General features: G+C 47.0%; 2 protein-coding genes across 2 annotated transcripts in view; one reads left to right on the top strand and one right to left on the bottom strand.

Moving 5' to 3' along the window:
- The window catches only part of LOC144169166 (uncharacterized), a 577,944-nt gene that overhangs the window by 46,820 nt on the left and 503,465 nt on the right, over positions 1–27,659 (top strand). The gene's annotated exons all lie outside the window — the stretch shown is intronic.
- Positions 424–3,933, bottom strand: LOC144167344 (legumain-like). The gene is made up of 2 exons (XM_077696637.1): positions 2,643–3,933; positions 424–593 (listed from the first exon to the last, which is right to left on the bottom strand). The coding sequence occupies exons 1-2, from the start codon at positions 3,895–3,897 to the stop codon at positions 559–561; spliced, it is 1,290 nt and encodes a 429-aa protein (XP_077552763.1). The 5' UTR covers positions 3,898–3,933; the 3' UTR covers positions 424–558.

Here is a 27,659-nt window from a genome sequence, read left to right as displayed (position 1 = left end):
CCTACGCGAATCCACTAAGCGAGACCTCTTTCAATTTTATACCTTACTCACCCTGGAGGCATCCTTTTGAGTTTTAACCCAATCTGTGACTATCCGCGACTCTCAGCAGGTGGACAATAATTATTCTAAACGCGCGTCGGCGGGACTACAATTTTGAAAAAATAACGTCCGTATCGTATGGGTAAATTGATACAGGTTGTCAGCAGTTGCACACTTAAGCAACAAGGAAACGCTCGTGTCGCACATGGGCCAGCCATGACATCGCGATTTTCGTTCGCGACTTGTTCCCGATTTTTGCGGGTGTGGCACTTGCACGTCGCCAGCAGCGACACATGTCCCAGACGTGACCGCTATAATCAAGCAAGCATGCAAAGAAAATTAAGGCACTCCCAATAACGCCACGAGCTTCACTGACCTGTGGTTACAGTTGGCGTTGCAGAAAATAAATAGTTGCAGAACATGAATAGAAGGGACCGGAACCATAAACAGCGTCCATGTGATGACCGCCCGTCACTTTGCTCGATGTCCTTTGTTTTTCCTCCAGGTCCCAGAGCTCGCTCATTCTTGAATCCTTGATGTCGTGTACACGCAGCCTATAAAAGGGTTTGGTATCAAATACATACTTATATTTCCTTGTAATCGTTGCTAGTCTTCATGGTTCAGCAAGCGTAGCTGTAATTATTCTGCTGCGGAAATTATTTGCGACATCCCTGGAGCTTCGAGATCAGGTCTTTTTACCAAACGCGAGGGCATGAAGACATGAGATTGCGCTCGTACGTTTCACGAACTTGAGTTAATTTTCCTAGCTCCGAATCGATATGAATCTCGAGTCTATTGTATTGTGTAAAAACTTTCTAATCATTATCGTGGCACCGATGCGATTATCATCATCGGTGCCCTTAATTTCTCGTGAGCAGCTCTCGCTCGAGGTGCTTCGTCTTCGTCTAGTCGCCGTCTTGCAGAATAGAACCACCATCCTATCACCGAAACGTCCCGGCCCTTGGTCTTTCCTGCTATTTTATTTGGCGCCAAAACCAGGGACAAAACCTGCTGCTAAGCAGCAATCATGATGCCTCTCCTAGTCGTCTTCTTCCTCACCGCCTATGGGTCTCTTGGGCTCGCTGCTTGCATCGTTCTCATCGTCATCGAAAGTTCCAACAGCGTGAGTTCTGAGCCCAATTGTAGTTTGACCTCAAGTGAGTTCGGGGCTCCTTTTGATTTCTGAGCCCGAGTGAGTTGTCAGCCAAGTTTGAGCTTTGACCCCGATTGAGTTTTAAGTCAATTTTGACTTCTGAGCCCCAATGAGTTTTGCGTCCAATGTGAGTTCTCAGTTCATTTGAGTACTGACCCCGAGTGAGTTCAGACACTACTTGAAGTTTGGAGCCCGGGCGAATTCTTGTACATTTTGAGTTCTGAGCCCTTGTTCTGAGTCCAGTTTGCGTTTTCAGCGCCATTGAGGTCTGAGTCAATGTTCAGTTCTGAGCCCGTGTGCATTTTGAGTTTTGCGCTCGCTGTGAGTTTGAATTTGAGTGAGCGTTGCTCAGAAATAAGTCGGAGTTTGAGTGAGAGGTGATTCCAAAAATAAATTTGTGAGTGGGTTTGAGCGAGTGGGTCGAACTGTGCCGAGCTATGGTATTTACCTTTGATCTTGCTTATTTAACCATAGTTTTGGCGCTCGCTGTCTTAGTTGGCCTTGTGCCAATATGCACCTACAATCCTTGTCATCGCTCCTAATTGCGTACAAATCGTGGGTGAAGTGCTTATGAAAATAACGAATAACGCATTATGTGTTACAGTTAAACCTAGATGTAACCACCTTTTATGTAACGAATTCCTGTATTTAACGAAGTTTTTAATTTCCCATTGAAAGCCTCATTGAAAGCTGTGTTTGAGACCTCTACGTAACGAAGATGCTGCGGCGTTGTTACCTTGATGTTACGAATTCCCTACGGTGACGTACCATTGTTTCTTGCACGTTTTTGGAAACTCGGATGGAGATATGCACAAAAAAGCGTGTCAAAGTGCGGAGTAGCACTAAGGACTTGGACTACGGCGATATGGTAGTCAGAAATCATCAAATAGTCCAGTATTGGATTTGACCCAATTACCCAACGTATTTATCTCGATGTGCCCGACGTCCTCAACGTATGTATCTCCTGCCTAGGCATGCACGTCCAACATATGGGCTCTAAAGGCTTCACACACAGCATTGTTTCCACTACTCATTGGCCCGCCGTTCACGAGCAGTGGGACGGCATTAGGACTACCTGGCTCTCAAACCTCAAAGCCTTCTGGAATGGAAATGTCTTTATACGACATGTCACCTACAGTTTTCCTACTTTGAGGTCAAATAATAATTTCCCATAGTTTTTAGCTTTTTGCAGGATGCTTTACCAAGGTACACTGTGCCTAAGAAAACTTACCCTCAAAGAAAATCTTAATCTACTCTTCAATGCTTGTGAAAAGGTTATATTTATTTCGAAATGGGCATTTAAGAGAGAATCAAGTCAGTTTAGATAAAAATAAAGTGGACAAAACATAAAACGTTTACAATAAAAACATGTTTTACACTATGCCAGCTGCAGTAGTGTTACCCCAAGCAGACATTATAGCTTCAACAATGTCGTCAACGGCGTATTCACCTTCACACATGTTTACCAATACAGGAAGGAGGACAGCGAGGGCGTAGGGGCTCTGCGAGAGATCGAAACAGTTACTGTTGAAGTGTTCCACAGCTTCTTCAAAGCAGTCAAAGTTTGTCAAAGGTAGCTTCATACTCAAAAGCGCCTTGGTAATTTCGTTGTCACTTTTAGAGATTATAGTGGCCATCTGAGTGACTTTTTCATCAATAAAAGACCGTTTCCGAAGTTCTCGACGCAGCTTTCTCCAAATAGGAAGCAAGGCTTCAGGACTGGAAGCTCTTCTCATCTCGTGCCGGAGAATTGCGATGGGTGCGTCGATGCTGGAGACCGGATGACAAGGGGTTTCTGGAAGCGGAATCGGCGGTGCGTATTGGGCGCCCTGAAATTCGCTCAGTGAAAGTTTCCCAATGTTCAGGTTGCCATACTGCATCACGTGACTATTTTTTACCTGATGCTTTAGAAATATGAACTGGTCTATAAGGGTTGTCTTGCGCAGGTCTTCTTTGTCGGAATATTCCATCCACTTCACGCTGTACGCGTCACCCAGGTAGGTTTTACGGAAGTCATCTGGGTAGCAGGCATTAGGCAATTCAAAAGAATTGGCGGAGGTCGTAGCGTAGGCGTTCACATTGTCAGGGAGAATATTTTGAAACATCGAACCTGAATAGCCGGCATCCATGTATATGACCATCTTGGAGAACATCTTAGCCCGATGCATCTCTTCGATAACCGAGGCGAAGTGTATGGCATGAAGAGTGCCGTCTGGGAAGGAAATTACAGAAGAACCTCCATGACCGACGAAGTTGACAAAGACATGGTCGTTGGGTCCACTAGCAATTACTTTTCCGCTGCCGCCATCTACTGTTCTTCCCTGTAGGATGAGAAGGAAGTTCTTGGGGTTCACCAGCTTTCCTGTGTAATCTTTGGGAACTCCACGATATACGTCCATTCCGTTGGGGTTGTTAATGATGACTCCAGGCGTTGGGTTTTCGGGGTTGTTGGCGATGTCGTCGTACATCATAACTACGATGCGTTCGTCAGGAACACCATGGTTATGGAGGACTTGATACGCGTGGCATATATCTGCCTGATGCCGGTAGTTGTCGTAACCCTTCGAGCCAGCGACCAGGAGAGCCCACAGCTTCGGTTGATCTCTTTTCCCATCATTGTTTACACGGGAGCCTTGCGCAGCCACTGCAGCAGCGAGTACGGTGATGAGGAGAGCTCTTGGAAACATTGACTGCTCAACAGACATCGTGGTTCTGTAATGCGCACAGAAATCTCTCTGCCGCCTTTAAATGCCCCGTGTTTCGTGCAAGGTACAAATGGGCTTGGCCTTGCTTCTGATAACAAGCGCTCGTGATCTAGCAGGAGGGAAACAACCACGAGGGTAATGGGGTCATGTGTTTGTTGCCAAGATCATTGTTCGAAGGTGGAGTGTTTCCAGAAGAAATGTTTCAAACCTTTACGACATGGTGTGTAATATACGGCACGTGCATACGAAACATACTTAGGAGAGACCATGAATTCACTTTATGTAAACCCGAACAGGACCTTCATAACGTGTGAGCGCGACAAAAGGGCAGTTTTATAAGGAAACGGTGTTACAACGATCATTTTTATCTAAGCATTGTGCGACAAAGCCACAGAAACGGTATCAGCTTAGTTGCATGAATGTCTAAATTCAAATTTTATAGAGCGACTTTGCGATCCTGTGAAGTATTTTTGCCCACCGGGTACTTCCGAGTCTTACGTTACTTCTGCGAAGAAACGTGTTTTCCTATGGGCTTTCACTGAAAAACTGTAGATGAATCCGGTATACGAACCTTTCGCATGCATCAAAACAGAATTCCTCAACCGCTTATCGAAAGCAGTGCGTTCTATTTCAGGAGTGACTCTAAACTTCAGGCTTTCTGTGGTGTACGTAACTCCGCTTTTAATTAAAGTATGTTAAATAAAATTGTGTAGCTTCACATAACGAAGATTTCACAGCAACCAGGCTCCACTGCAGCTTTCTCGTACAAGCAGCAGATGGGCTGTTCGATAACGTTGTTATAGTTCGGTTACAAGCTGGTTGAAAAGCAATAATCAAATAACTCCTTTTTTGTTACGCAAACAGGCGACAACTTTTTGTCTCCTCGGACTGAAGCTGTGGCCTTTTCACCTACTCCGCAGCTCGGTAACAGAAATTGATGCCAATTAGGTATAATACACCGGGAAAACATTGCCAAGCATTAATGCACCAATACGCGGACCGGAACAGCAAAAACAATATAGATAGAAGACTGACGACAGTTAATTTACATCGCTATAAGTTTTATTTATAAGTGCTCTTTTAGGTAAATTGCCGTTGGGAAGGGATTTTTCTGAGGACGAAACTTGGGACCTATGTGCACATGACGTCGAGTGCAGTAGCGGTTTTAGGGGGTTGTCTGGAGCCCTTCGCTTAACTGAAATGTTCTATGAAAAAACATTTGTATGAAAAAACATTTGTATAGGAAGTTTTCAATCTCCTTTAATACAAATAGTACTCTTCCTAACTCCATCTACATTCTTGTAAACCAAGGCATTAATATATGATTAGGTGATCAAAATGTAATTACATCGTTTGTTTCCCTAAAGCGGGGGTTCTTTTAGGAGCAGTGTTAATTGAATGACCTTACACGATACATCTTTTTAGGGTATGTTTTATCATATATTCCATATGACTTCGACTAAAAGACTGGAGCGACGGTTACGAGCATGTAACAAGTTGCTCATGAAGCTAAACAAATTTACCAGAAGTATTTTTGCTGCTCTATATTAAAAGTTCCTGTTACCATTTTCACAACGCATTTATTGGTTGAAGTATATGTGTTTTGATCCGGAAATTATTAGTTCTTGTTAGAAATTTGTATTTTTTTGTTGTTTATTTGTGCAATGAACCATCTCTGTGATACCAAACCTTTGCAACAGATTTCTTCATTCTGCTGCTGTCATGGGACGCGCTTTCTTGTTATCGGTGACCTCAAAGCAGTCTCAAGGAGAGAGAGAGAGAGAGAGAATAAACTTTATTTTGAGGACTATCAGTGATCATGCATCATGAAAGCGATGCTGGTGGTTAGATCGCGTTGATGGCTGCCAGCGTGAACTTATCAGTGACCTCGGCAGCCCTGGCGACGGGCCTGTAGGTCCGGGTCCGAGCTGCGCAGCGCGGCCTCCCACCATTCCTTGGAGGGTATTTCGGGAAAGGGGTTTTTCGGGCAAGCCAGATATGTGGGATAGTGTGGCATGACCGCCACATAAGCAGCAGGCCAAAGTGAGGTACAGAGCTGGGTGGATGTGCGTGAGGACGGCGGGATTAGGAAAGGTGGCTATCTGAAGTCGCCACGTGTGAGCCTTATAATTGTCTAAAGGTTTGTCCCCCCCAGGATAGGTCAAGCGGGAGAGGCGGTAGGGCATAGTGATGTCGTGAAAAGAGACCAGGCGATCCCGCGCAGATGGCGCCCCGTGGTAGGGATAGAGGCTGGGCCCAGCCCGGATCGTGAGTCCTCGGGCGTGTTCGTGGGCCGCTTCGTTCCCTTCGAGGGCCGAATGCGCGGGCGTCCAGGTCAGAAAAACTGGCGGTTTTAGGGGTCGGGCAGAGTTTCCTGTCAAAATTTTGAGTGCCGGCTCTGAGATGCGATAGAGGAAAAAATGATGAATTGCAGTTTTAGAATCGGAAATGATCGTGCTGGGAGTGGGGTCGAGTGTTGGAGATAGGGTTATGGCCGCCTCTTCCGCTGTCTCTGGGCGGGGGGACCGAATGGGGGCAGAATTAGGGAGTTCCTTGGCATTGTTCATGGCTACAATCGTGTATGCGTCGTGGAATCGGTATTCTGGCGCGTCGACATATACAACTCTGGGATTGTTGCCGTGCATCTTGTGGAGTGCTTCCGCTCGCTTTAGTCTCCTAGCGACGTGGCGCTGAGGGTGCATATTGCAGGGCAACGGTTTGATTATTAGTTGGGAGTGTATTGATGCGGGGATGGGATGTAGTTGCGCGAAGTTTATATGGTGACCGATACCCAGTTTTTGAAGGATGTGCCTCCCCGTGCTGGTTCGGGCCAGTCGCTCATACTGACTCGTTAAGTGGGCTTCTATCAGCTCTTGAGCTGTATTGTGGAGACCCATTCCGTCCAATCGGGGAGTGGAAGTGCCGGGAAAGAGTCGAAGCGCCAATTTATAGGTTCGCCAAATTAGAAAGTCTATTTTATCAATATCGGCTTTAGTTAGGAGGAGATAAGGGAAGGAGTAAACCAGCCGGCTTATGACAAAGGCTCGGAGAATGCGAACTTTTTCGCTTTCGGTGAGGCCCTTATGGCGGTTGGTGACGCTGCGGACAAGTCGGGCCGTCTGGTCCGCGGCTCGGTTCATTAGGCTTATCAAGCTGTCACTTTTGCGTTTGCTTTCTATTCTTAGCCCTAAGACTCGGATTATCGGGACCTCTGGGATCGGTTTGCCGTTTATGTGGAGCTCAATGTTCGGTTTCTGAGGTGGTCTTTGAGCCGGCGACGGAAGTAAAAGCAGCCCGGATTTAGATGGAGAGCAAGAGAGTCCCGCTCTTCCAGCTTCCTCTATGACGATGTCGATGCCCTTCTGCATGATTTCGTCAATTTGGGCATCGCTACCTCAGTTGGCCAACACAGTGATGTCATCCGAGTACAGGTTATGATGGAGGCCCGGAATTTTTTCTAGCCTCTTCGGGATTTTTAGGATGGCCAGATTGAACAAGAGTGGGGAAAGGACGGCTCCTTGAGGAGTACCCTTTCCTCCAACTGAGAAAAGGGGGGTTACGAGGTCACCCACGTGTATGACAGCTGTCCTGTCTGAGAGAAAGTCTTTGATGTAGTTATTGGTGCGTACTCCAGGATTGATCGATTGCAGGCCTTTGAGAATGGTCTCGTGGCCAACGTTGTCGAACGACTTGGTCAGATCTAGTGCTAGCACTGCCGATAAATCTAACCTATCAGGCGAACGTCGTATGACGTGATGATGGAGTCTGAGCATCACATCTTGTGTAGATAAACCGGCTCGGAAACCTACCATCGTATGGGCGAATTGCTCTGTGTCGATGAGGTGATTTGACAGTCGAGTTTATGATGTGCTCTATGAGCTTACCCAGGCAGGAGGTAAGTGAAATAGGGCGTAGATGTTCGAGTGCGAGAGGTTTGTTCGGCTTGGGAATCAGAACTACCTTGGCATGTTTCCACGACCGAGGTAGGGTGCCTGATCTCCAGCACTCGTTCATGTAATGCGTTAGGGATGCAATCGATTTGTCATCCAGATTGCGGAGTGCATTATTAGTTACCCCATCGGGGTCAGGAGCTGAGCTGGTGCGAAGTTTTGCGATGGCCGCCCTGAGCTCCGCTTCCGAGATGTCTCGGTCCATTTCAGAATTTGGGAGGCCTGTGTATTTTGGGAGCTTGGGGCTAGGACTCGGGGGCAAATATGTGTCACGGATTTTGTCAAGGAGGTCTGTGTCAGATGCTGGGAAATCATGCACGAACTGTATTAGACGGTTTCTATGCTCAGCTTTGCTGTGGTTAGGATCGATGAGGTGTCTGACAAGCTGCCATGTTTTCTGCATCCCTAGATTTCCTTGAAGCTGGTCGCAAATTTGGTCCCATTGGTCTCGTGCGAGCTCGCTGGCGTGTGCTGCTATTTCTCTTTCCAGTGAGGCCATGTGCAACTTAAGCTTGCGGTTGTGTTTTTGTCTGCGCCAGCGCTTTTGGATGCTTTTGTAGGCCTCCCAAAGGTGGGCAAGCCTGGCATTAATGGTTAGGGATGGGATGTCCTGACAAGCTTTTTCGTAGTGGTTTTTATGTCCAATAGGAGTTGTTCTCTTCAAGTGTCTATATTTGATATCGGAGCGTCATCTGCATTGCTGTTTCGAAGAAATCGGAATTCGTCCCAGTCTCAAGAAAAAACGGTTTGTTTGATGCAGCCTCCGAAGTATATGTTATCGCTTCCTTGTGTAACTTGCTTGGGCTAGTGATTCGGCGCGAGGATTGTTGTTGCAGACGCAAAGCATTGTTCAGAACCTGCAAATACAAAAGGGTGACCTTATTTTTGTTTTCAAGGAGCAATAAGCACTCGTGTCTATATCAATGCGGAACAACTTCCCAAAATGCGTCCTGCGCAGCGAAGGGATTGCCACGAACACCGACACCAGCGTATCGTAATCACTATGGCATCAAGAGAAGAAATAGGCCCATGGAATAGCGGAGAGCCCCCCTCGAGAAATTTGTTGCGTTGCAGTTGTTTCTCGCCTGTGACGCCGAGCGCATAACGCAAGCGTGTAATAAGTGACAGAAAAAGAAGGAATACACAAAACTATTTATACTCTGGCTGTTCGCACAAGGCACAATATTCGCTATTGAGTATTTATTTAATATACATGTTACCTAACAGTTATAGTGTTTTCATGGGACTATTGCGGAGCCACTCCTAAGCAATCCGTGCAAGCCGTTTTAGTTTGCCTATACACGCAGTAAGGTTAAGTTCATGTTTGTTTTGTAACGTTAACGGAGTTGTTGATTCCATTGCGGTGCTTGATTAGGAACTGTTAGTATATTTTTGCGCAATTTTCAATATACTAAGGGTACCTATTGTGAGGTCATCTACGAGAGGACTCTCACTGTTGAAGTTACCCTAGATAGTCACATTCTTTTTGAATGGGGCACTACTACAGCAGCGGCCGTACCCGTACTCAAACTCGCGTTCTTTTTTGGTTGAGTGGAATAAACGGTGGTTTTGCTTTGGTTAAAATTCTTTGTGAGCTTTCAACCTCTCTCAGTACTGCAGAGCACGATACCAGCAGAACGTCAATAACATAACAATAGGAGGTCCCACATTTTGCGAGGTTATATGCGATCTCGAGACCACAAAGCCCTGCAAGAAGTATTTCAACTGCGCAGGCTTTGCTTGTGTTTGTTGTTGTAGTTTTTGAATAAACAATATTCTTTTATTGACAAGGATTTTGTATCATCGTTGATTTCATCATAGTCATGCAATTATTCAACCCAACACTTTTTTTAATTTCTAAAAACATTGAAAGTCGAAGTTAGAGATTTAGCAATATTGGCGGGGCTCGCGAAATGCCACTATGTATATTTTCTTCAGTCTACATGTTGTTCACTTTCAAACAAACGGGCTATTGTGATGACTGTGCGAAAGGAAGCTATGTGCCCCAAAAATACGTTGTTGCTGTTAAGTAAATGCTAGGCGAAGTTTTGTGTAACGTTGCCACAGAACAGACACGTTTTCCAGTATACTAGGAAGCACAATTGGTACATCGAACTTCTGCCGTAACCATCTTTATCTTATCGAACAGGCTCGCTGCACTTGTACCATTTTTATATTTGTATGGACTGTAATGCTTACTGTATGGGAGGAAAAAATCAATACTATACCTGCCTATCCTACTAACAGTGGCAATCAATCCTAACCACTGAATATGCTTACGCGTTTTATTTTGGGTACTTTTTGGCTTCCAGAACTTTTCATGCGTTAAAAACGAATCATTGCAAAATGGTATATGATGTACATGCAATTGAAAAAAATATTCTTGTTTTTTGTGTGGTTGTTTATCGCGGCACATATCTCAATACGTGGTACACATAAATCCGCATGTGCACATTGTAGCGTTAAAATTTCTTTCCGGTCGGAAAGGATATGTTTTTTTTGCTGTGCTACCTGTGCTACGTAAGTCAACCTATGAACTTACACCTGAATGGAAATCGGGCCGACACTCATAAAAGTGCCTCCATAGCATTCGAGCAACCCTTCAACCAGCCGAACCACAATTTCGATGATCTCAAGCTCTATATTCTGCAGTCAAACTTTAAGTCTCCAAGGGACCGGAAATACAGAGAATCGTACTTATTCCATTAATTCAACTGCCTGGGGCCGGCTGGAATCAATGCTTCGAAAGGCAGCCTAGAAACCTTGCGATATCTGAATCGAACAGAAAAATAATGCTCTTACAAAAAGTGGGCATCTCCATTCGCAATATTCCTGCCTGCCCATCCCCTAAACTGATACTTGAATATAATTTCTGTGCTTCTCTCCCCCACCCCTTTTTTTTCTCCTCTGTTGCTCCTAGCCAATTTCGACATTCCACGCGCACTCGCCTCCTTCGACCTTCGGCATTTCGTCTTACTACCTGGTTTACACACACACGCAAAATGGAAAAAGGAAAAACAAAAGAAAAAGAAAGAAAACAAAAAAGAAGTCCTTGAATGCGGGTGAAACTTACGCGGGTGCAACCCGCGTGAGTTGCACCAAAGCATACCCCTTCTATTCTTCTGTGAACACTGTGAACCTCCCCAGTCGTAATTCTTCAAACTATACGGGCTGTTGCTGTTTACGAGTTTTCTCTCTTACACACAGTTCAGTAACCTCGCAATGCACCCCAAGACGCCCCTCTCGTCCCCGATTTTCTCGGAAGCCTCCTTTGAGGTCGCCCGGCCCCAGCGCAGCCCAGCTTAACCGGTCCCCCCCCCCCCCCCCCTGTTTTCTCCGACTCTCGCGTAGTCTTCCCTCTTTCTCTATTGCGGGGTCCTCTCACAATATCCACACCTCCCTTTCTCTCTCACTATTTCGCTCCTTTCAACCGACCGTTGACCCACTCTGCTGTCCTCCTTCCGGCCCCGTTCTTAACAACCTCCCTTGTCTCTCTTCAACTAAATCTGTATCTTTAAAACAGTGTGCCAGAGATGACCCCTGAAGCCTTGAAAAAGGCAAGTCTCCTTGTAGAAACGTTGGCAGAGGTCTGAGGCCGCTACTATCCCCAAGGTATTATTTCTATCTGGTGACCATCTTCAACGCCCTCTTGTTCCCTGTATGTATGTATGTATGTATGTATGTATGTATGTATGTATGTATGTATGTATGTATGTATGTATGTATGTATGTATGTATGTATGTATACGTGCATTTAAAGTGCTACAACGATAAATGGAAGGATTCAAAGAAGTTTCCTGGACGAACTGTTGCTCAACTCGCGTTCAAACTTTACACGTTGTACGCAATTTGTGTTGTCTTTTCCTTACACCACAAACAACGACAGTTCTTGCCTGTTTTTTTGGAGAAATAAAAACGATTTTAGCCTTAAAAATGCAGGACAATTTGAACGGCCAAGCTGATCTCGTATCGACGGCGCCAAATATGATACGTAAAACGAAACGGGCGATGTCGAATAGTGGTAGAAAGGTCCCAAATACGTTAGCAGACGATCGAAAAACCTATTTTGTCGAGAGACGCAAATAGGCCGAAATGGGAGTACAGGTTTTGTCGCATAAGTCAGTACCAATACGGAGTTTTCAAAACCCCTTCCGATGGGAGTGTCGCCTTACTCGCATTTCAGCAGTCTTTTCAGTTGCATATGGGGGTATCATTTTATTGTCACTGCAATGGGAGTTTTCAGGAGGACCACTGGGAGTATATTCCTTCCTCCAACTGGGATTTTTTGGGGGCTGCGTTGCGAGCAGTTTTCACATGGATTCGAGGAATTTTCTGTTTTTGGGCGTTTGATATATGCGCCGTTGAGGAATTTATTACTGTATTGGGAAGTTCTTAATGAGCGGAAATGCCGTATTTTTATTTTTCCTTTAGGATTACATAATTTCTAGTCTTTTTCCGCTTGAGATGTTGAGTGGCAGAACGTTGAATGTTTGTTTTCAGCACACAGTCAATTTATTGCATTGCAATCCTATAAACACGTTATACATGTGAACACGTTAGTAACCGAATAAAAACACTGAATCAACAAAACACCTACATCGAGAACAGGAAGTATTTTAATAAGAACTTAGTATACAACAATCTTCAACTAAAAAAATGTAAGCCATTTGCAAACAATGAGATGAGCGTGTCGTTGATGCGCTGTTTCCTTGCACTTGCCTCCCAAACGCCGACGTTGCCACGCCTCCTGGCACGTTCCCTAGGAAGCCACAGTAGCAGATGCATTACAGGGTCAATGAAACGCTTTTATTTTACGGCAACAAATACAGAAGCATATTTGGAATCCGACCTCACAAAAATATAAAGAAACGCCATTGTAATGGCACCGCACTTGTCACTCTTGTGTCAGACTTTCCGCAATGTCGGAATGTTCATTTATAGCTACCTAAAAATGCTTTTCCGTCCAAGACACCTTCACTCATCATCATGATCAAAATCACCAGCCTATCTACGCCCACTGCAGGGCAGTCTTCTCCCATTAATCTCCGATTATTCCGGTCATGCGCTAACTGCGACCCATTTCCCCCCGCAAACTTCTGATATCGTCTGCCAATCTAACTTTTTACCGCCCCCTGTCACGCTGGCCTTCTCTAGGGATTCACTCTGTTACTATTAATGACCAACGGTTATCTTGCCTTCGCATTAGATGCCCTGCCATCACCCATTTCTTAATTTCTACTAATATGTCCTTAAAACGCGTTTGTTCCCTCACCCACTCCGCTCTCTTTTTGTCCCTTAATGTTACACCTATCATCTCCAGTTCCATTGCTCGTTGGATCGTGCTCAATTTAAATTGAACCCTCTTAGTGAGCCTCCAAGTTTCTGCCCCGTAGGTGAGTAAGAGGTAAGATGCAGCTGTCATACACTTTCTTCTTCAGGGACAATGGTAGGCGCCATTCATTACCTGCGCTCACTAGTTGGTCAAAACGAAGTGCTGTTCGGGAGGGAGCGAGGCCCTTGTGGCGACCAACTTCTCAAAATGCTGCCTTTCTCTTTTTTCCTCGCGTGTAGTGTTGTTGGAGGGAGCTTCCGGTTTTCCCACCTTGGACTTCCCCTCTCTCTTTTCACCCCAACTTAAGAAAAAAATTCGGTTGGTGTGACGCCTGCGCCTCCCCCCCTTCCCCCCACCCAAAGAAAAAGAAAAATAAGCAGTCATACGTCCACTCTACAGAATGCTCCCTCGAATGGCGTTTGCTGGTTATCGTTACACGCGCCTAGCGCACGGAGAGCTCCCACGGGCTCCGACCTTCTTCCCTTCCATTGAAAGAAATGAATCGCCGGCGGCACGCAGCAGTCACCTTCTTCGTAGCAGACGCGACGGGCACCACACGCACTTCTCAAGAAAAGCGGCCCTGCGACGTTTGACCGGCCAACTTCACCTTCGCGTGCCAATAAGCCACAGATACAGCCTAACAAAACACCTAACAAGCCGTTCACGGTGCGGCCACTTTTCAATAAGGGTAGTGCCCTGGGCATGTTGGTATTCCATAACTAAAAATAATTGCACAAAAAATGGGAGACACGGACGAAGTAAAGGACGGGCACCCACGACCACTTTTAATTCTGCTCGCGAGTGTGAATAAGTGAGTCTTCTGTTCCAGACCCGGGCAAACACGCATTGCTTTCGCACCTTTCGAACTCCCTATTGACGTTCCGGGCATGGCGCCCTCTCTCACGCACAACCCTCACCTCCAGTGGCGGAGAATCGCCCGTGCAGCGACGCGGGAAACACACTTTTTTTGACACTACAAGGGGCATAAGTCTCCAAAATATTGGTTACAATAAAAAATTAGTTCTAACTCATGCTGTGAAGGTGGTTTGGAAGCAAAGCTTTAATCAACACCCACAACAACTGCCCATTCGACGTCACTTTGAATTGACACACGTGGCTCTACAAAGAGTGAAACCAGAGATTCTGCCAGCCGTTACCTGGAATTCGCTGGGGCAACGTCCCGAACGCAGGAGCAGCAGCGTCGGCCACGGCCGGGATAGAGCTGTGGATGGTGCCGCTGTAGCGAGGCCGTGAGTCGGGAGAAAGAAAACGGAGTAGCGTCTTTCAAATGGTGAGACAGCGGAACTTTGCCATCCTGATGTGCTAGCTTGGGGCTACACCACTGCGCTACACAAGCGCAGACACCGAAACAGTTCGGTGTGCGAGCTTAGTGATTCCCATTTGTACAGATTTAAGCTAGTTACTTTAGAAAGTTTGAAAATCGCGAGAAAGGTGAGGTAACTTTTATAATTTCTATTTATCAGAACCTGTTGCTACTTTCGCATTTGTAATACCTCTTAAAACACAAACGAATTGGTAATCACCAATTTCCCATTCGTGGAAAGCAGTGGGAAAAGGTAGCCTTTCTCTAGCAACCAGATGTTCGTATGGGGTTTGTACATTTTGTTTTCCCGCCCTTCAAACCAATCCTTAACGTATGTTTGCCGTACGGCCACCTAGTTCCATCGGATGCGGGTTACCTTGGATGTGCTGGCGAAGACGTTAATCAAGCCGTGCTAAGGCACCGCGCAATTGGCGCGAATCTGCCACAGAACACGCCCAAAACAACCGCCGCTGCAGCAGACGACAAAGTCGTACTGCCAACGCCCCCGCCGGCGAGCAGGCACACACGCGCGGGAAATGCTGGGTAAATTCGCGTCGCCATCTCTATTGTACTTCATGAGTGAAACCTTCCGCCCTCACTCCTCCCGCTGCCGCCTCCGACGCGTTAAGAGTTTGTTGTCCCGCACGCGGCTTAAGACCCGTTGGAAGGTAGAGCTAGAATGCTTTGCTTTAAAAAGAGGTTCAAATCTTATTTTCAACCACCTCGCAGAGGCACAACCGCGTTGATTTTAATGAGCCACTCTCCGTTAGCGATCACTGCATTGAGGCCTCGTGTCGGCTCGCTGGTGTACACCGTCGGCTCGAAGGTCGGCGACTCTGAGGCGTCGTTTTTGTGCGTCGCACGTAAGTCTAGGCTGGTTCCACTGCTCGCAACGAGCTTCGGCTGTCGGGAAGCACTTCACATGGATTCGTGCGGCATAAGTCCAAACCGGCAATAAATTTTCGGGGACGCTAGAGCTCACACGACACACGACACCAACTGGCAGCCATTTTGTAAGGAAGCGTAGATTGAAGGGATGAAGGCAAAAGAGAAGCAGGCGTGGAAGTTTTTAATATGCCCATTAGGGCAAACGTTGTATTCACAGCTAGATACTGCGTTTTGTGTGGAGGTACAATCGTTGAAAATGCGCCTAATAACGACGGCTCGTGGCACGCGGTGTAAACTGGCAGTTTTTCCACCACCATGCTACCACACCTGGAAGGAGGCCGACTGCTGTGAGGAGTTTAAAAGGCGTATTTCAACCAAAGAACTCCCATTCAGGCTAATATGTCTTTTGTTTGTACGGAAACAGTCGTGATACCCGCCGCGGTGGCTCAGTGGCTAAGGCGTTGCGCTGCTGAGCACGAGCTCGCGGGTTCGATTCCCGGCCGCGGCGGCCGCTTTTCTGATGGAGGCGAAAAGCAAAAACGCCCGTGTGTACGAGATTTCGGCGCACGATAAAGATCCCCAGGTGATCAAAATTAATCCGGAGCCCTCCACTACGGCGCGCCTCATCGCCTGCGTTGCGTCGGCGCGTTAAACCTCACAATCAATCAATCAATCAATCAAACAGTCGTGATGAGACTTTAAACTAAAAAAACATTTTCAAGAAACGTATTCAGCAAATACAGAGAAATAATATGTGGTGCAGTTGAAGGAGTGACCAACAAAGCGCGAAGGTTCAACAGGGGAACTCTGCAGTGCCACATTGTAACTAGCACAGGAAACGCCTGATTGCAGGATGAATGTGCGTACCAGCGGCAAAGATCCGCGTAGGAAGGCAGCACCTTTACCCCGAACGATGGAATTACTGGAGCAGAGAGAGGGAGGTTTATATGATTGCATGTCCCTTATAACTACCTCCGACCTATGGAGGAGAAGCGTTTGCAGGAGGGAGAAAAAATATGTGGTTTATGGTTCGTTGCAGAAGGAGCATATTGGCGAAGTGTGCAGATTGCTGCGGTGCACGAAATAATTTAAACTTTTAACGCGCTAGCGAAAACTAATGATGGTGACCTCGGAAGGTCGCGACTCGCTTATGTTTCACTTCCACGAGTACCTCTGATGCTCGAGCTGTGAGTCTGCGTAAGCGGATTGAGGCACGCTTTGAAGTCGGTAAAATCTATGAAAGCCGCCCGAAGTTATGTTCACGGGCGGGAGAACCAGAGCACTCCTCATTACTCCGAACCCATCTGTAACATAGTCCGCCGTGTCAATACACACCCCACGGAACTCAAAGACCGGTACAGTCTTCAACCTCGCGAGGCTCTTATCATCCCCCGAATTTGTTATCAAGAACCGTATGTCGTCCTCACGCGTACCTTGGTGTGGAAGCTTCGCCCTTCTTATCCTATCCGCAATCGGAAAAATATATCTATCTCTGGGTCTCCCGACCAGCACTAGCCCTCGGAAAAATATATCTATCTCTGGGTCTCCCGACCAGCACTAGCCCCAGCCGACTGGTTCGACTCAGCTAGACCGCGTAAATCGTGACCTGCTCCTTCGCAAGATGTCTGGACATGGTCTCTCTTGTGCTTTTTGTAACTGGTTGGCTACCTATTTTACAACTAAAACAGACGTTTTTGAGCACGCTGACGACATGTCTCGCAGCGACGCTGTACCGTTCGGTGTTCCCGAGGCTCCATTTTGGGCCCTATACTGTTGAACGTATTTGTCAGTGATGTACTGTTAATAATAAAACATTGATCTCTGGCAGTTTGCAGATGACACGTAAGTTGATCGTGCAGTGGTTTCACATGCAGATTGCGCCCAGCATTAGATCGACGCGCGCGCAACCTCGCTCTTGTGAAAGACTAATTACCTATTCTATTACATAAACTCAAAAGAATTTGCCTTTATTATATTCCCACCAACTTCGACTGTTAGAGTATAAGTAGCGTAGCTCCACAGTCGTGTTGGATGTTTTCTAGGATTCAAAACTTCGGTTCATATCCCATGTTATATCTACATAGCAAGCTCATCTTTTCGCTCCGTGAGTGCGATCTCTCGTCCAATAACAGACGTCCCAAAAGGACCGCGCTTTGTAGACTTCTATCAATCCCTTAAAGGGACACCGCAGTGATTTGTAAACATTGCGGAGTTACTAGCGCAAATTGTACTCTGTAACTTCAGACCATGTTTTAACCGCTCTCGCTTCTTTTACGTGACCTTATTTAGTAGAAAAATCAATTCGAAAATGCTTCTCTCCTCTTTGCATCGTCCTTGTCGATTTTCTAGATGTTTCGTATGACGTCCAGACGAGATGGTTGGGCATGACTGCGCTATAGCACGGCTCGCCGACCCTCCGACAGAATCAGTGGGCTTAGGGTTTAGTCCGCTGGCGGCAGGCGGGCCGTCGCAATTCTTCGCTCAGTTAAACTAAGCCAGCGAGCGTTTGTTCCAGGACCAATGTGCCTTTATTTTGTTAGTTCGTAGACTGCATCTAGGTCTACGTCGAAGTCGCTCCACACAAGCGCACATGCGACGCTTCGCTGACTGCTACGCTAGTAGAAAAATCTAAGAACAATTGAAGCCGGGAGAAGAGTCAGCAAAGGTAATATGGGTACTAGGGATTTGAAATCAACCCCACCTTTTATCGTACAGTGCCAAACCAGGATACGGGAAGCACTTTTTTGCGCTGGGTGAACTAGCACAGTGGTCAGCAGCACAACCGTACATCTGCGAACACTTTTGCATCTAAGGAATGAAGTCGCTAGACATAAGATAATCTGAGAATTTGGGGGACGCTTACTGCACGAGCGCTATACAAAAAAGTCATCTAAGCTGCTTGAACTACTAAACCTAAATTAAAAGATAAACTGGCTATACACTATATAGTTCACATTTCTATTCCTGGCAGCGTCGGCTTATTGCCGAGTGTGTAAAAAAATCTTTCAAATGTTCTGAAAAGAGTAAACGAATGACGATACCGCCAGGGGCGAAGTCATTTCTTCAAACTTCACGCGGGCGTCCTATTTGTGAAAACGTGGCAAAAAAAAGAATGGTCTGTACCTCCCATGGGGTGGTGACTGCTACCCCTGTAAAAAAACCAGACTGTTGAACACGTGTTCCTAGAGTGTTGGGACGGGGTTTTTCTGGGTCCTGCTTCATCGAACCTTGAAACGAGATTTGCTACTGGATGTATACGGCACCCGGTTCATACTATTCGAGAGCGATGACGGGGTGCCATATTATATTGTCATAGTGGTGGCCCTGCACTGCATTTGGAAGTCAAGTATGGCTATAAACCATCAGGACATTGATGCCAAGCGTTCTAAGGAATATTTTTCCGATTCCATGGGATTGATCTTTGAAGTGTGGAGGACTCAGCCTTAACCTCAAGTGTGGCTGTCTGCTACACACTCTAACGAATCTCAAACAATTTTAGCCGCTTTCTGCTAGCATGATTTGGCTGGCAGTTTTATTGTTTCTGTATGTATGTATGTATGTATGTATGTATGTATGTATGTATGTATGTATGTATGTATGTATGTATGTATGTATGTATGTATGTATGTATGTATGTATGTATGTATGTATGTATGTATGTATGTATGTATGTATGTATGTATGTATGTATGTATGTATGTATGTATGTATGTGTGTAGCAAATCAGAATGGGAAATGAGGGGCCCGTTGTATTAAGCGAGAAATGAGGGTTGGCGGTCAAGAATGCCTCGGAAAGCAAAGGGGGAATGCGGTAGATTACTAAAACAGATCAAGAATTTTGAAAGACCAAAAGAAAGTGGAGAAAAAATAGGCCGGGTGGGATCGGATCGGTTGGGTTCGGATCCTAAGCTTTTATGTATGTATGTATGTATGTATGTATGTATGTATGTATGTATGTATGTATGTATGTATGTATGTATGTATGTATGCACATATTTATGGATGTACAGTGCTCACGGAGTGAAACGCGACATTGCGAGCTCGTGGCCGCCGGCACATGCGACGCTGCTCGTCGACGCCCGTGGAAGCGAGAGAGAGAGAGAGAATGCTCTTTAATGTGAACTGGTGAGGTCAGCCCTGCTAGGGACAAGGCTTGCTACACCAGATGGGGGGTGACTACGTTGATGAGTGGTGCATATCAGACATCAGGGTTACAGTAGGAAGAAGACAAACATGAAGCGTTAAAAAAATGAAAAAAAAGGACAAGAAAAACAAGAGATTGCTGCTAACAGAGTCCGGACAAAAAAAAAATACAATTGAAAGGAAAATCGTTGAAAGGAAACAATTGAAAGGAAAATACAATTGAAAGGAAAGGAAAGGAAGCGAGGTGTTTCATTGTGGTATACCGCGAAGGTGAGAGCGGTTTGACCGTAGGCTTACTGCTTCCGGTTGCAAATGAGAGGGACTGTTGTTCCCCGTAGCGACAGCGGGGCGCTGTAAGCCTGGAGCGTCTTTGTGCGCCGACGGTAGTCGCCTGGCGGTGCGCGCATCCACTTTCGTGATATCGTCTGCTCGCGTGCTCTTGTTACGCGTGCCTTTCCGATGCGGCACAGATAATGTGCATGTAAGGCATGGTCACGCTTATGTGAATAACACGATCGCCTGCACCAAGGAACAGCAAACTTTATTCCAGGATGATGTAAACTAAAATAAGGAAGGGCGCATTTGCAGGCACGTTCGCGTGTAGTGCGCGGCATTACTATTTCGTCGTCTTTCCTCTCGCGACCACGACGGAAGCCATTCTGCGTGGCAGACTGTCGTACAGGCTGGTGGTGAATATAGAGCAAGCCGCCAGCCTCTGCCATTCCGAGTGCACCGCCGCCCACAGGTCGTCCGCGGAACACCGTTGCGGGGGACGGCGACAAAAGGCTTTCTTTATTTCCGCCCAGATGTTTTCAATAATGTTCATGTCCTCGTTTTGCGGCGGCCAGTCAAACACCATCACACACCTCTCCTCCAGGAGGTTAGTGACGCATGCAGCAGTGTGGTTGGGGCTGCGGTCCTGTTGGTAAAAAAAGCCCTCGCGAAACGAACCGTTCACGCGTACGGCAACATGACGGTGTCTAAGGTCTTTCTAAGTGGTAGCGTTGAACCGGGATTCCAGGCGTATGAGTGTAACCTAGGCGTCTTTGAGACGGCCCCCCCACGCTCACTCAACACCGGCCACTGCTGGCAACACGCTGGATATTGGAGCCGTCGAACCTGGTAAAGCAGGCAGACCAGAAGACAATATAATTTTAGATTACAGCGACCGGTGAAGGCATTACATTACCGCGATAAAGGTTGGCTGCGCGCCTGCGTGTTGCCCAGGGGGTAAGGAGTGCCGGTTATTTAATTCATGGAAACTGCGTGCATGAGGCGCTGCTCACAAAAAGCTTCAAAGGGTGGCAGGTTGGCCATGTGTGCATGATCCTTATCAGACCCCGCCACAAATGGCGAAACAGTACAAACCGTTGCAAATGTTGCAGCTGCCGCAAAGTGTGAGAGGCAGTCAGGGACCCTTTAACTCGCGGTGTACTAATAAAGGCGATGCTGGCGCGTCTAGATTTTTTATTTTTTCCGCTCAATCGCAGTTGCACTAATGTCAATACAACGACAAGCGGCACTGGCGCAGCTCGACATCTCTGTAGTGAATCGCGGTTACGCTGACTGAACGCAGTTACAAACAATTTTCCTCATGCAACGGAAGAACTCTGCAGGGCATTCGGTTGCCCGTCTATCATATACAAAGTGAATATGCAGAAACCGAAAAGTGGAACACCTACCTAGTGTGCTAGGTGCTCCAGACGCGCTGCTGTTAGTCGTATTGCGTTGTGAACGTCGACTCGTCCGTAAATATTACGCTGCGCCACTCTTCCGCCCTCCAAATCTGATGCTCACGTGCGAATATCACCCTTCTGCCTTATTTTTGGCAGAAAACAACGGCTTCTGCGCCGCCACACGGCTTCGAAGGCCGAGAGAGTGCAGACGCTCACGTATCACTGGCGTGCTGGCCGCGAGCCTTAGGTCATTGCGGATTGCTTTTGCAGTCAGCTTCGGGTCCTGCCTTGCGCTCCAACGATGCGCTCGTCGTCGGAGTCGTTTATCACTCTCGGTCGATGAACTCGGGGGAGGTTCGCTAAGTGACCTTCCGTTTTTTACGCCCGCACAATCCTGTTTATTGAAGAGCGGGCGTGCCCAATCGCGTCGGCAATGTCTTGCTCCCACAAACGTGCTTCAGACAAAGTCACTAGCTGCAAGCGTTCCGCCATGCTAATCCCCGACATTTTTGGTTGTGAATGATTGGCGGCGTGGCATGGTGTTCACGTTATATAGCTACCTCGATTCGGGTGAAATTCCCTGATGAAGTGGCCAGTAAAGTGGGTGTGCAAATGCTCAGGTGACTAGCAACGCTTGTCTATCGTTGACCGTCCCTTGTCTTTCGCCGCTGAGTGCTCGTCTTTATCTCAATTTTTGGTGTCAGTGTCTTCTGTATCGGTACTTTACTGGTTCAGCGACCAACTACAAGCCGTGTAGTTGGTCACCTGATCGAGGCAGCTTTATCATAGAGTTTTATCTTAATATACACTAGAGAGAAATCTGTCGCCACTGTCTAGAGAAGCCGTGCTTCGGCGAGCGTTTCGTCATGTACCGGACAGGCACGTTCCACGTGCCCTTGGCATGGCTCATGAACAGGCTGAAAACTTGGTTCTGGGTGCAAGAAAGCAACAATAGTACTGCAGAAAGTTCATCAAATTTGTTTTGTTACTATAAATGTGGACCTCCAAAAAGATTAATTTGTAGGTGATTATGTAGAAGCTTCAGGAACGAGGGACAAGAAAGAAATATTACCCTTTTTTGTTTATTTTGGGTTCGAGACAAAAAAGAAGCCATATTGCTAGCTAAGCCAACTAGGCGCGGAACGTCGCTAGCGGCAATAGTGCAGCCCAAGGCGGCCCGCGACTGCAGCTACAGATTTCACTACAGTGTATAATAATATGAAACTCTATGAGCTATATAACGTGAACAGCACGCCACGCCGCCAATCATTCACAACCATAAATGCCGGGGCCTAGAATGGCGGAACGCTTGCAGATAGTGACTTTATCTGAAGCAGGTTTGCGGCAGCTGGACATTTCCGATGCGACTGGGCACGCCCGCTCTTCAATAAACAGGAATGTGCGGCCGAACAAAACGGAAGGTCACTTAGCGAACCTGCCCCGAGGTCATCGACCGAGACTGACAAAAGACTCCGATGACGAGCCCATCGTTGCGGCGCAAGACAGGACCCGGAGCTGACTGCAAAAGTAATCCGCAATGACCTTAGGCTCGCGGTCTGCACGCAAGTGATACGTGAGCGTCTGCACTCTACGGGCCTTCGATGCCGTGTGGTGGCGCAGGAGCTGTTGGTTTCTGCCAAAAACTGAAGCAGAACACTGATGTTCGCACGTGAGCATCAGACTTGGACGGCGGAAGAGGGGCGCAGCGTCATTTTTACGGACGAGTCGACGTTCACAACGCGATTCGACTAACAGCAGCGCGTCTGGAGGACGGAGAAAACAATGTAGGTCGTCCACTTTTCGGTTTCTGCATATTCACGTTGTATATGATAGACGGGCAACCGAATGCGCTGCATGGTTCTTCCTTTTCATTAGGAAAATTGTTTGTTTTTAACTGCGTTCAGTCAGCGTAACTGTGATTCGCTACGGTGATATCGATCTGCGCCAGCGCCGTTTGTCGATGTCTTGACATTAGTGCAACTGCGATTGAGCGAAAAAAAAATCGAGACGCGTCAGCTTCGCCTTTAATAGTAGACCGCGGGTTAAAGGGTCCCTGACTGCCTCTCACACTTGGCGGCAGCTGCATCTTTTGGAACGGTTTGCACTGTTCCGCAATTTGGGGCGGAGTCTGATAAGGATTATGTACACTCGGCCAATCGGCCACCCTTTGAAGATTTTGTAAACAGTGCCTCATGCACGCAGTTTGCATAAATTAATGAAACGACGCTCCCTACCCCTGGGCAACACGCAGACGCGCAGCCAACCATTATCGCGGTAATATAATGCCTTTACGGACCGCTGTAATCTAAAATATATTGTCTTCTACTGTGCCTCTACCATGTTCGACGCCTCCAATATGCAGCGTGTTTCCAGCAGCGTCGGGTGTGGACTGAGCGTGTGGGGGGCCATCTTCAAAGATGGCTTGAGTCCACTCGTACTCCTGAACGGTCGGTTCAACACTACTACTTATGAAGACCTGCTAGACACTGTCTTGTTGCCGTACGGGCTGGACGGTCCGTTTCGCGACAGGCTTTTTAACCAACATGACCGCAGCCCCATCCACACTGCTGCAGGCGTCACCAACCTCCTGGAGGAGAGGTGTGTGATGGTGTTTGACTGGCCACCCGAAAATGTGGGCATGAACATTATTGAAAAAATCAGGGCGGAAATAAAGAAAGCCGTTTCTCGCCATCCACCGCAACGGTGTTCCACGGATGACCTGTGGGCCCCAGTGCACGCGGAATGGCAGAGCCTGGCAGCTTGCTCTACCTTTACCACCAGCCTGTACGACAGTGTGCCACGCAGAATGGCTGCCGTCATGGCGAAGCACTAATGCCCGCACTACACGCGAACGTGCCTGCAAATGCGTCCTTCTTTTTTTGTTTGTAATTTACATTATCCTGGAATGAAGTTCGCTGTTCCTTCGTGCAGAAGTTCGTGTTATTCAGATGAGCGTGCCCGCGCCTTACATGTACATTATCTGTGCCGCATCGGACGGGAACGCGTAACAAGAGCGCGCTAGCAGATGATGTCGGGAAACTGGCTGCGCGCACCGCCGTTTGACTACAGTCGCCGCACAAACGCGCTTAAGCGCTCCAGGCTTACAGCGCCCCGCTGTCGCTCCGGGGAACCACAGTCCTGCTCATTGGCAACCGGAAGCAGTAAGCATACGGTCAAACCGCTGTCACCCTCGCGGTATACCACAATGCAGCACCTCGCTTCCACGGGCGTCCACGGCGGCGCTGAATGTGCCGACAGCCACGCGCTCGCAATGTCGCGTTTCAATCTTTGACTACTGTACATACATACATGTACTTTTATATACATACATACATACATGCATACGTACGTACGTACATACATACATGCATACATACATACATACATACATACATACATACATACATACATACATACATGCATACGTACGTACGTACATACATACATGCATACATACATACATACATACATACATACATACATACATACATACATACATACATACATACATACATACATACATACATACATACATACATACATACATACATACATACATACATACATACATAAATGCGTCAAAGCTGCTAATCAAAATATAAAATTCACCTCTCCCTTGACGAGCAACAGCAGCGTTACCGGTGCAACTAAAACGTTATCCACACGCGAAAAATGTATCTTCAACAAGGTCTTACGTCCTGGCGTACTTATTAACAGTATGAATGAATACAAGTGACACCAGGATGAAAAATAATTTCTCTCAGAACGAGACTAAGCGGAATTTTTTTCTGGAAAGCTTCACCCAACGATCTCAACGAGTACGCACTTGATGACTCAAGTACTTCCACGCCAGATGCCAACAAATCTACGCAAGTAGAATTGAATGCAAAACAAATAATAGAAGAAATATTAGCTGCAGCAACGCAATCATAATAGTCATAAAATCTTGAACGCCGCACAACAGGGTACTGGGGATAACTGAAACTGTACAACTTCTAAACAGTACCGATATCGATTAAAGACAACATTTGTGCTCAGTAATTCGCAATAACGTCGTTGGTTGCAACTCTTGTTATCCAAATTATCCCAGGACAATTATATGACGAACAGCCGCCAAGACGACTGAAATATTATGCCAGTTTCATGTATATTTCATGTTTAAGTACGTCACAGCGAGCTTGCAATAAAGTGAAGCTTTGGTGTCCTCACTGATGCCGTTATGCGCCAATAGGCCCTGCAAGAAGGCCAACTTTCTTTGATGATGACAATGAATCGGCGTGGGTGAAATGAAAGAAAAAAATTTAAGCCGTTCCACTCTGTGGGAAAGCTGTCGGAAGTGCATAGCAGTGATTAGCCATAATGGGCTGCAGCGCCGTTACCTGCTCAGTGCTGCAGTTGAAATTTCCCGCCATCGCAGTGCTCGGGCACCCCCTGCGTGAAACTGCGACAGCGCCAGTTCTGTTCTTTTTGCGCTCGCTTCAATTTCGTATCCTGGGGCTGTTTTGTGTGATTTCAAACGAATAATTTTTTCCTTGCGCGGCTGGAGCCTTTCTGCGGCATTTAGAACGCGCCATTTTTTGGGGGGCGGCTGGAGCCTTTCTGCGTCATTTCGAACTCGCCATTTTGTTCTTGTGGGGCCGCTTTTTTCGCTTACTATCGTAAAAACCAACCCAACGAGCGTTCCGAACTAAATGAACGTGGGGGCTGCCGGTTATATACACCGATTTTCCCTGAAATGTACCTTCAGTTTTCTTTGTGTCTAAGTAACGGGGAGATGTATGACCAGAGCTAGCGGTTCACGAAGTTTGAACGGTTATAACTATTTCCACCGCGAGGTTTTCGAAGCATCAGCGTGACTCCCAGACCCTGGTACAGACGGCTCAGTTTGGGTCCGTCATCTTGCTGCGCCGCCTGATTCCGGCAGTCGCATCGACCGTTAGCGAGCTAAGACGATAAGGCGAGCCCATAAATTGTTCTGCACTTAAAATGCTTCCCGTCGCCGGTATCCAACGTGGGTACCTCGCTCTTAAAAGCCCTGGTCTATTCGATTGCTCCATTTAGACACGGTGAATGCGAATGCCAAGTAGGAGGTACCGATTGGCGCCGTACACCCGAAACCCAAACGTTCCGCCTGCGGACTGCACACCCGAGAGCTGCTCCGGGTACTCTCGAAAAGAGGTGCGCACCTCCAGAGCAGCACATACGCGCAGTGTTCGATTGACCACCCAAAGAGTTTGCCATGAGGAAGCTCCGCGTTCAACCATCATAGTCGTTAGACCGAGGGGAGCATGATTTTTATTATAGAATTACCGTCTGTTGTCAACACATGGGCATCTACGGGAGGGAAATGAACAACTCTGAGTTTGCCCGCTAGAATAAAGATCTACTACCTCCAAGATTGATTCACCTAATTAAAGGCCAACTGCAGTCAAATTTCACCTTGGCCTGATTTGTTTTGAACGCCAGATCTTTAGCCGTACTCGAAGTCGAATATTCTCAGGCGTTGGCTTCAGACGCCAATGTCAAGCGCGGCAAGGGGTGTTTAGAGCGATTTCATTCTGCCCACTTTTTATGTGCAAACATATCAGTTAGAAGGAAGGAACGGATATAATGAATAACTGACTACAGGGAAACACCGGCGACAGTAACTTGGTGATGTCATTTCAGCGACAGGTTGCAGCGATTGGGCTTTAGGAAAGATAGCTTAGTGAAGTCACAGGAAGCTGTAGTGGTGGCTGGTGCTCCAAGGTGGCAGATCTGTATAACAATGACAAGATGCTGAAAATGGTATTGGATGTCCTTCGCATCAAACGAGTTCATTGCTTTACACACACACACACACACACACACACACACACACACACACACACACACACACACACACACACACACACACACACACACACACACACACACACACACGCACGCACGCACACACACACACACGCACACACGCACACACGCACACACACACACACACACGCACACACACACACACGCACACACACACACACGCACGCACGCACGCACACACACAACACACAAACGCACACACACACGCACACACACGCACGCACACACGCACCGAAGTCTTATATTTGTTGTGAAAACCGTTGGATGAATCTAAAATATGCATTAGGCAACATCTTATGGTTCCCTTGGTGTTTACATCCGTAACAAGCTTTCCTTTAATATTCATATCGAAAATTTCACAGCCAAAGCTAACCAGACGCTAAGGTACCTCCGCAGAAATTGTTGCTTGATTGTACAGCTGTAAAACATCTTGTAAACGAGATACAACCGCCCTCAAATTAAATTTCAGGCTTCAGTGTGGGACCCTGATTTCTCCAGGTTTACATACATACTTGAGCGAGTACTTAACCGTGCATCTCGCTTCAGTTCTGGATAACTATCATCCCACTTCCATTGTAACGCAGAGGAAGTCTAAC

Source organism: Haemaphysalis longicornis, unplaced genomic scaffold, assembly GCF_048455015.1.
Source record: "Haemaphysalis longicornis isolate Haplotype H1 unplaced genomic scaffold, Haemaphysalis longicornis Haplotype H1 scaffold_2, whole genome shotgun sequence".
In the NCBI taxonomy this organism is placed as follows: Eukaryota; Metazoa; Arthropoda; class Arachnida; order Ixodida; family Ixodidae; genus Haemaphysalis; species Haemaphysalis longicornis.
The sequence above is the reverse complement of the archived record's forward strand: the minus strand, read 5'-3'. Positions and strand labels throughout refer to the sequence as shown.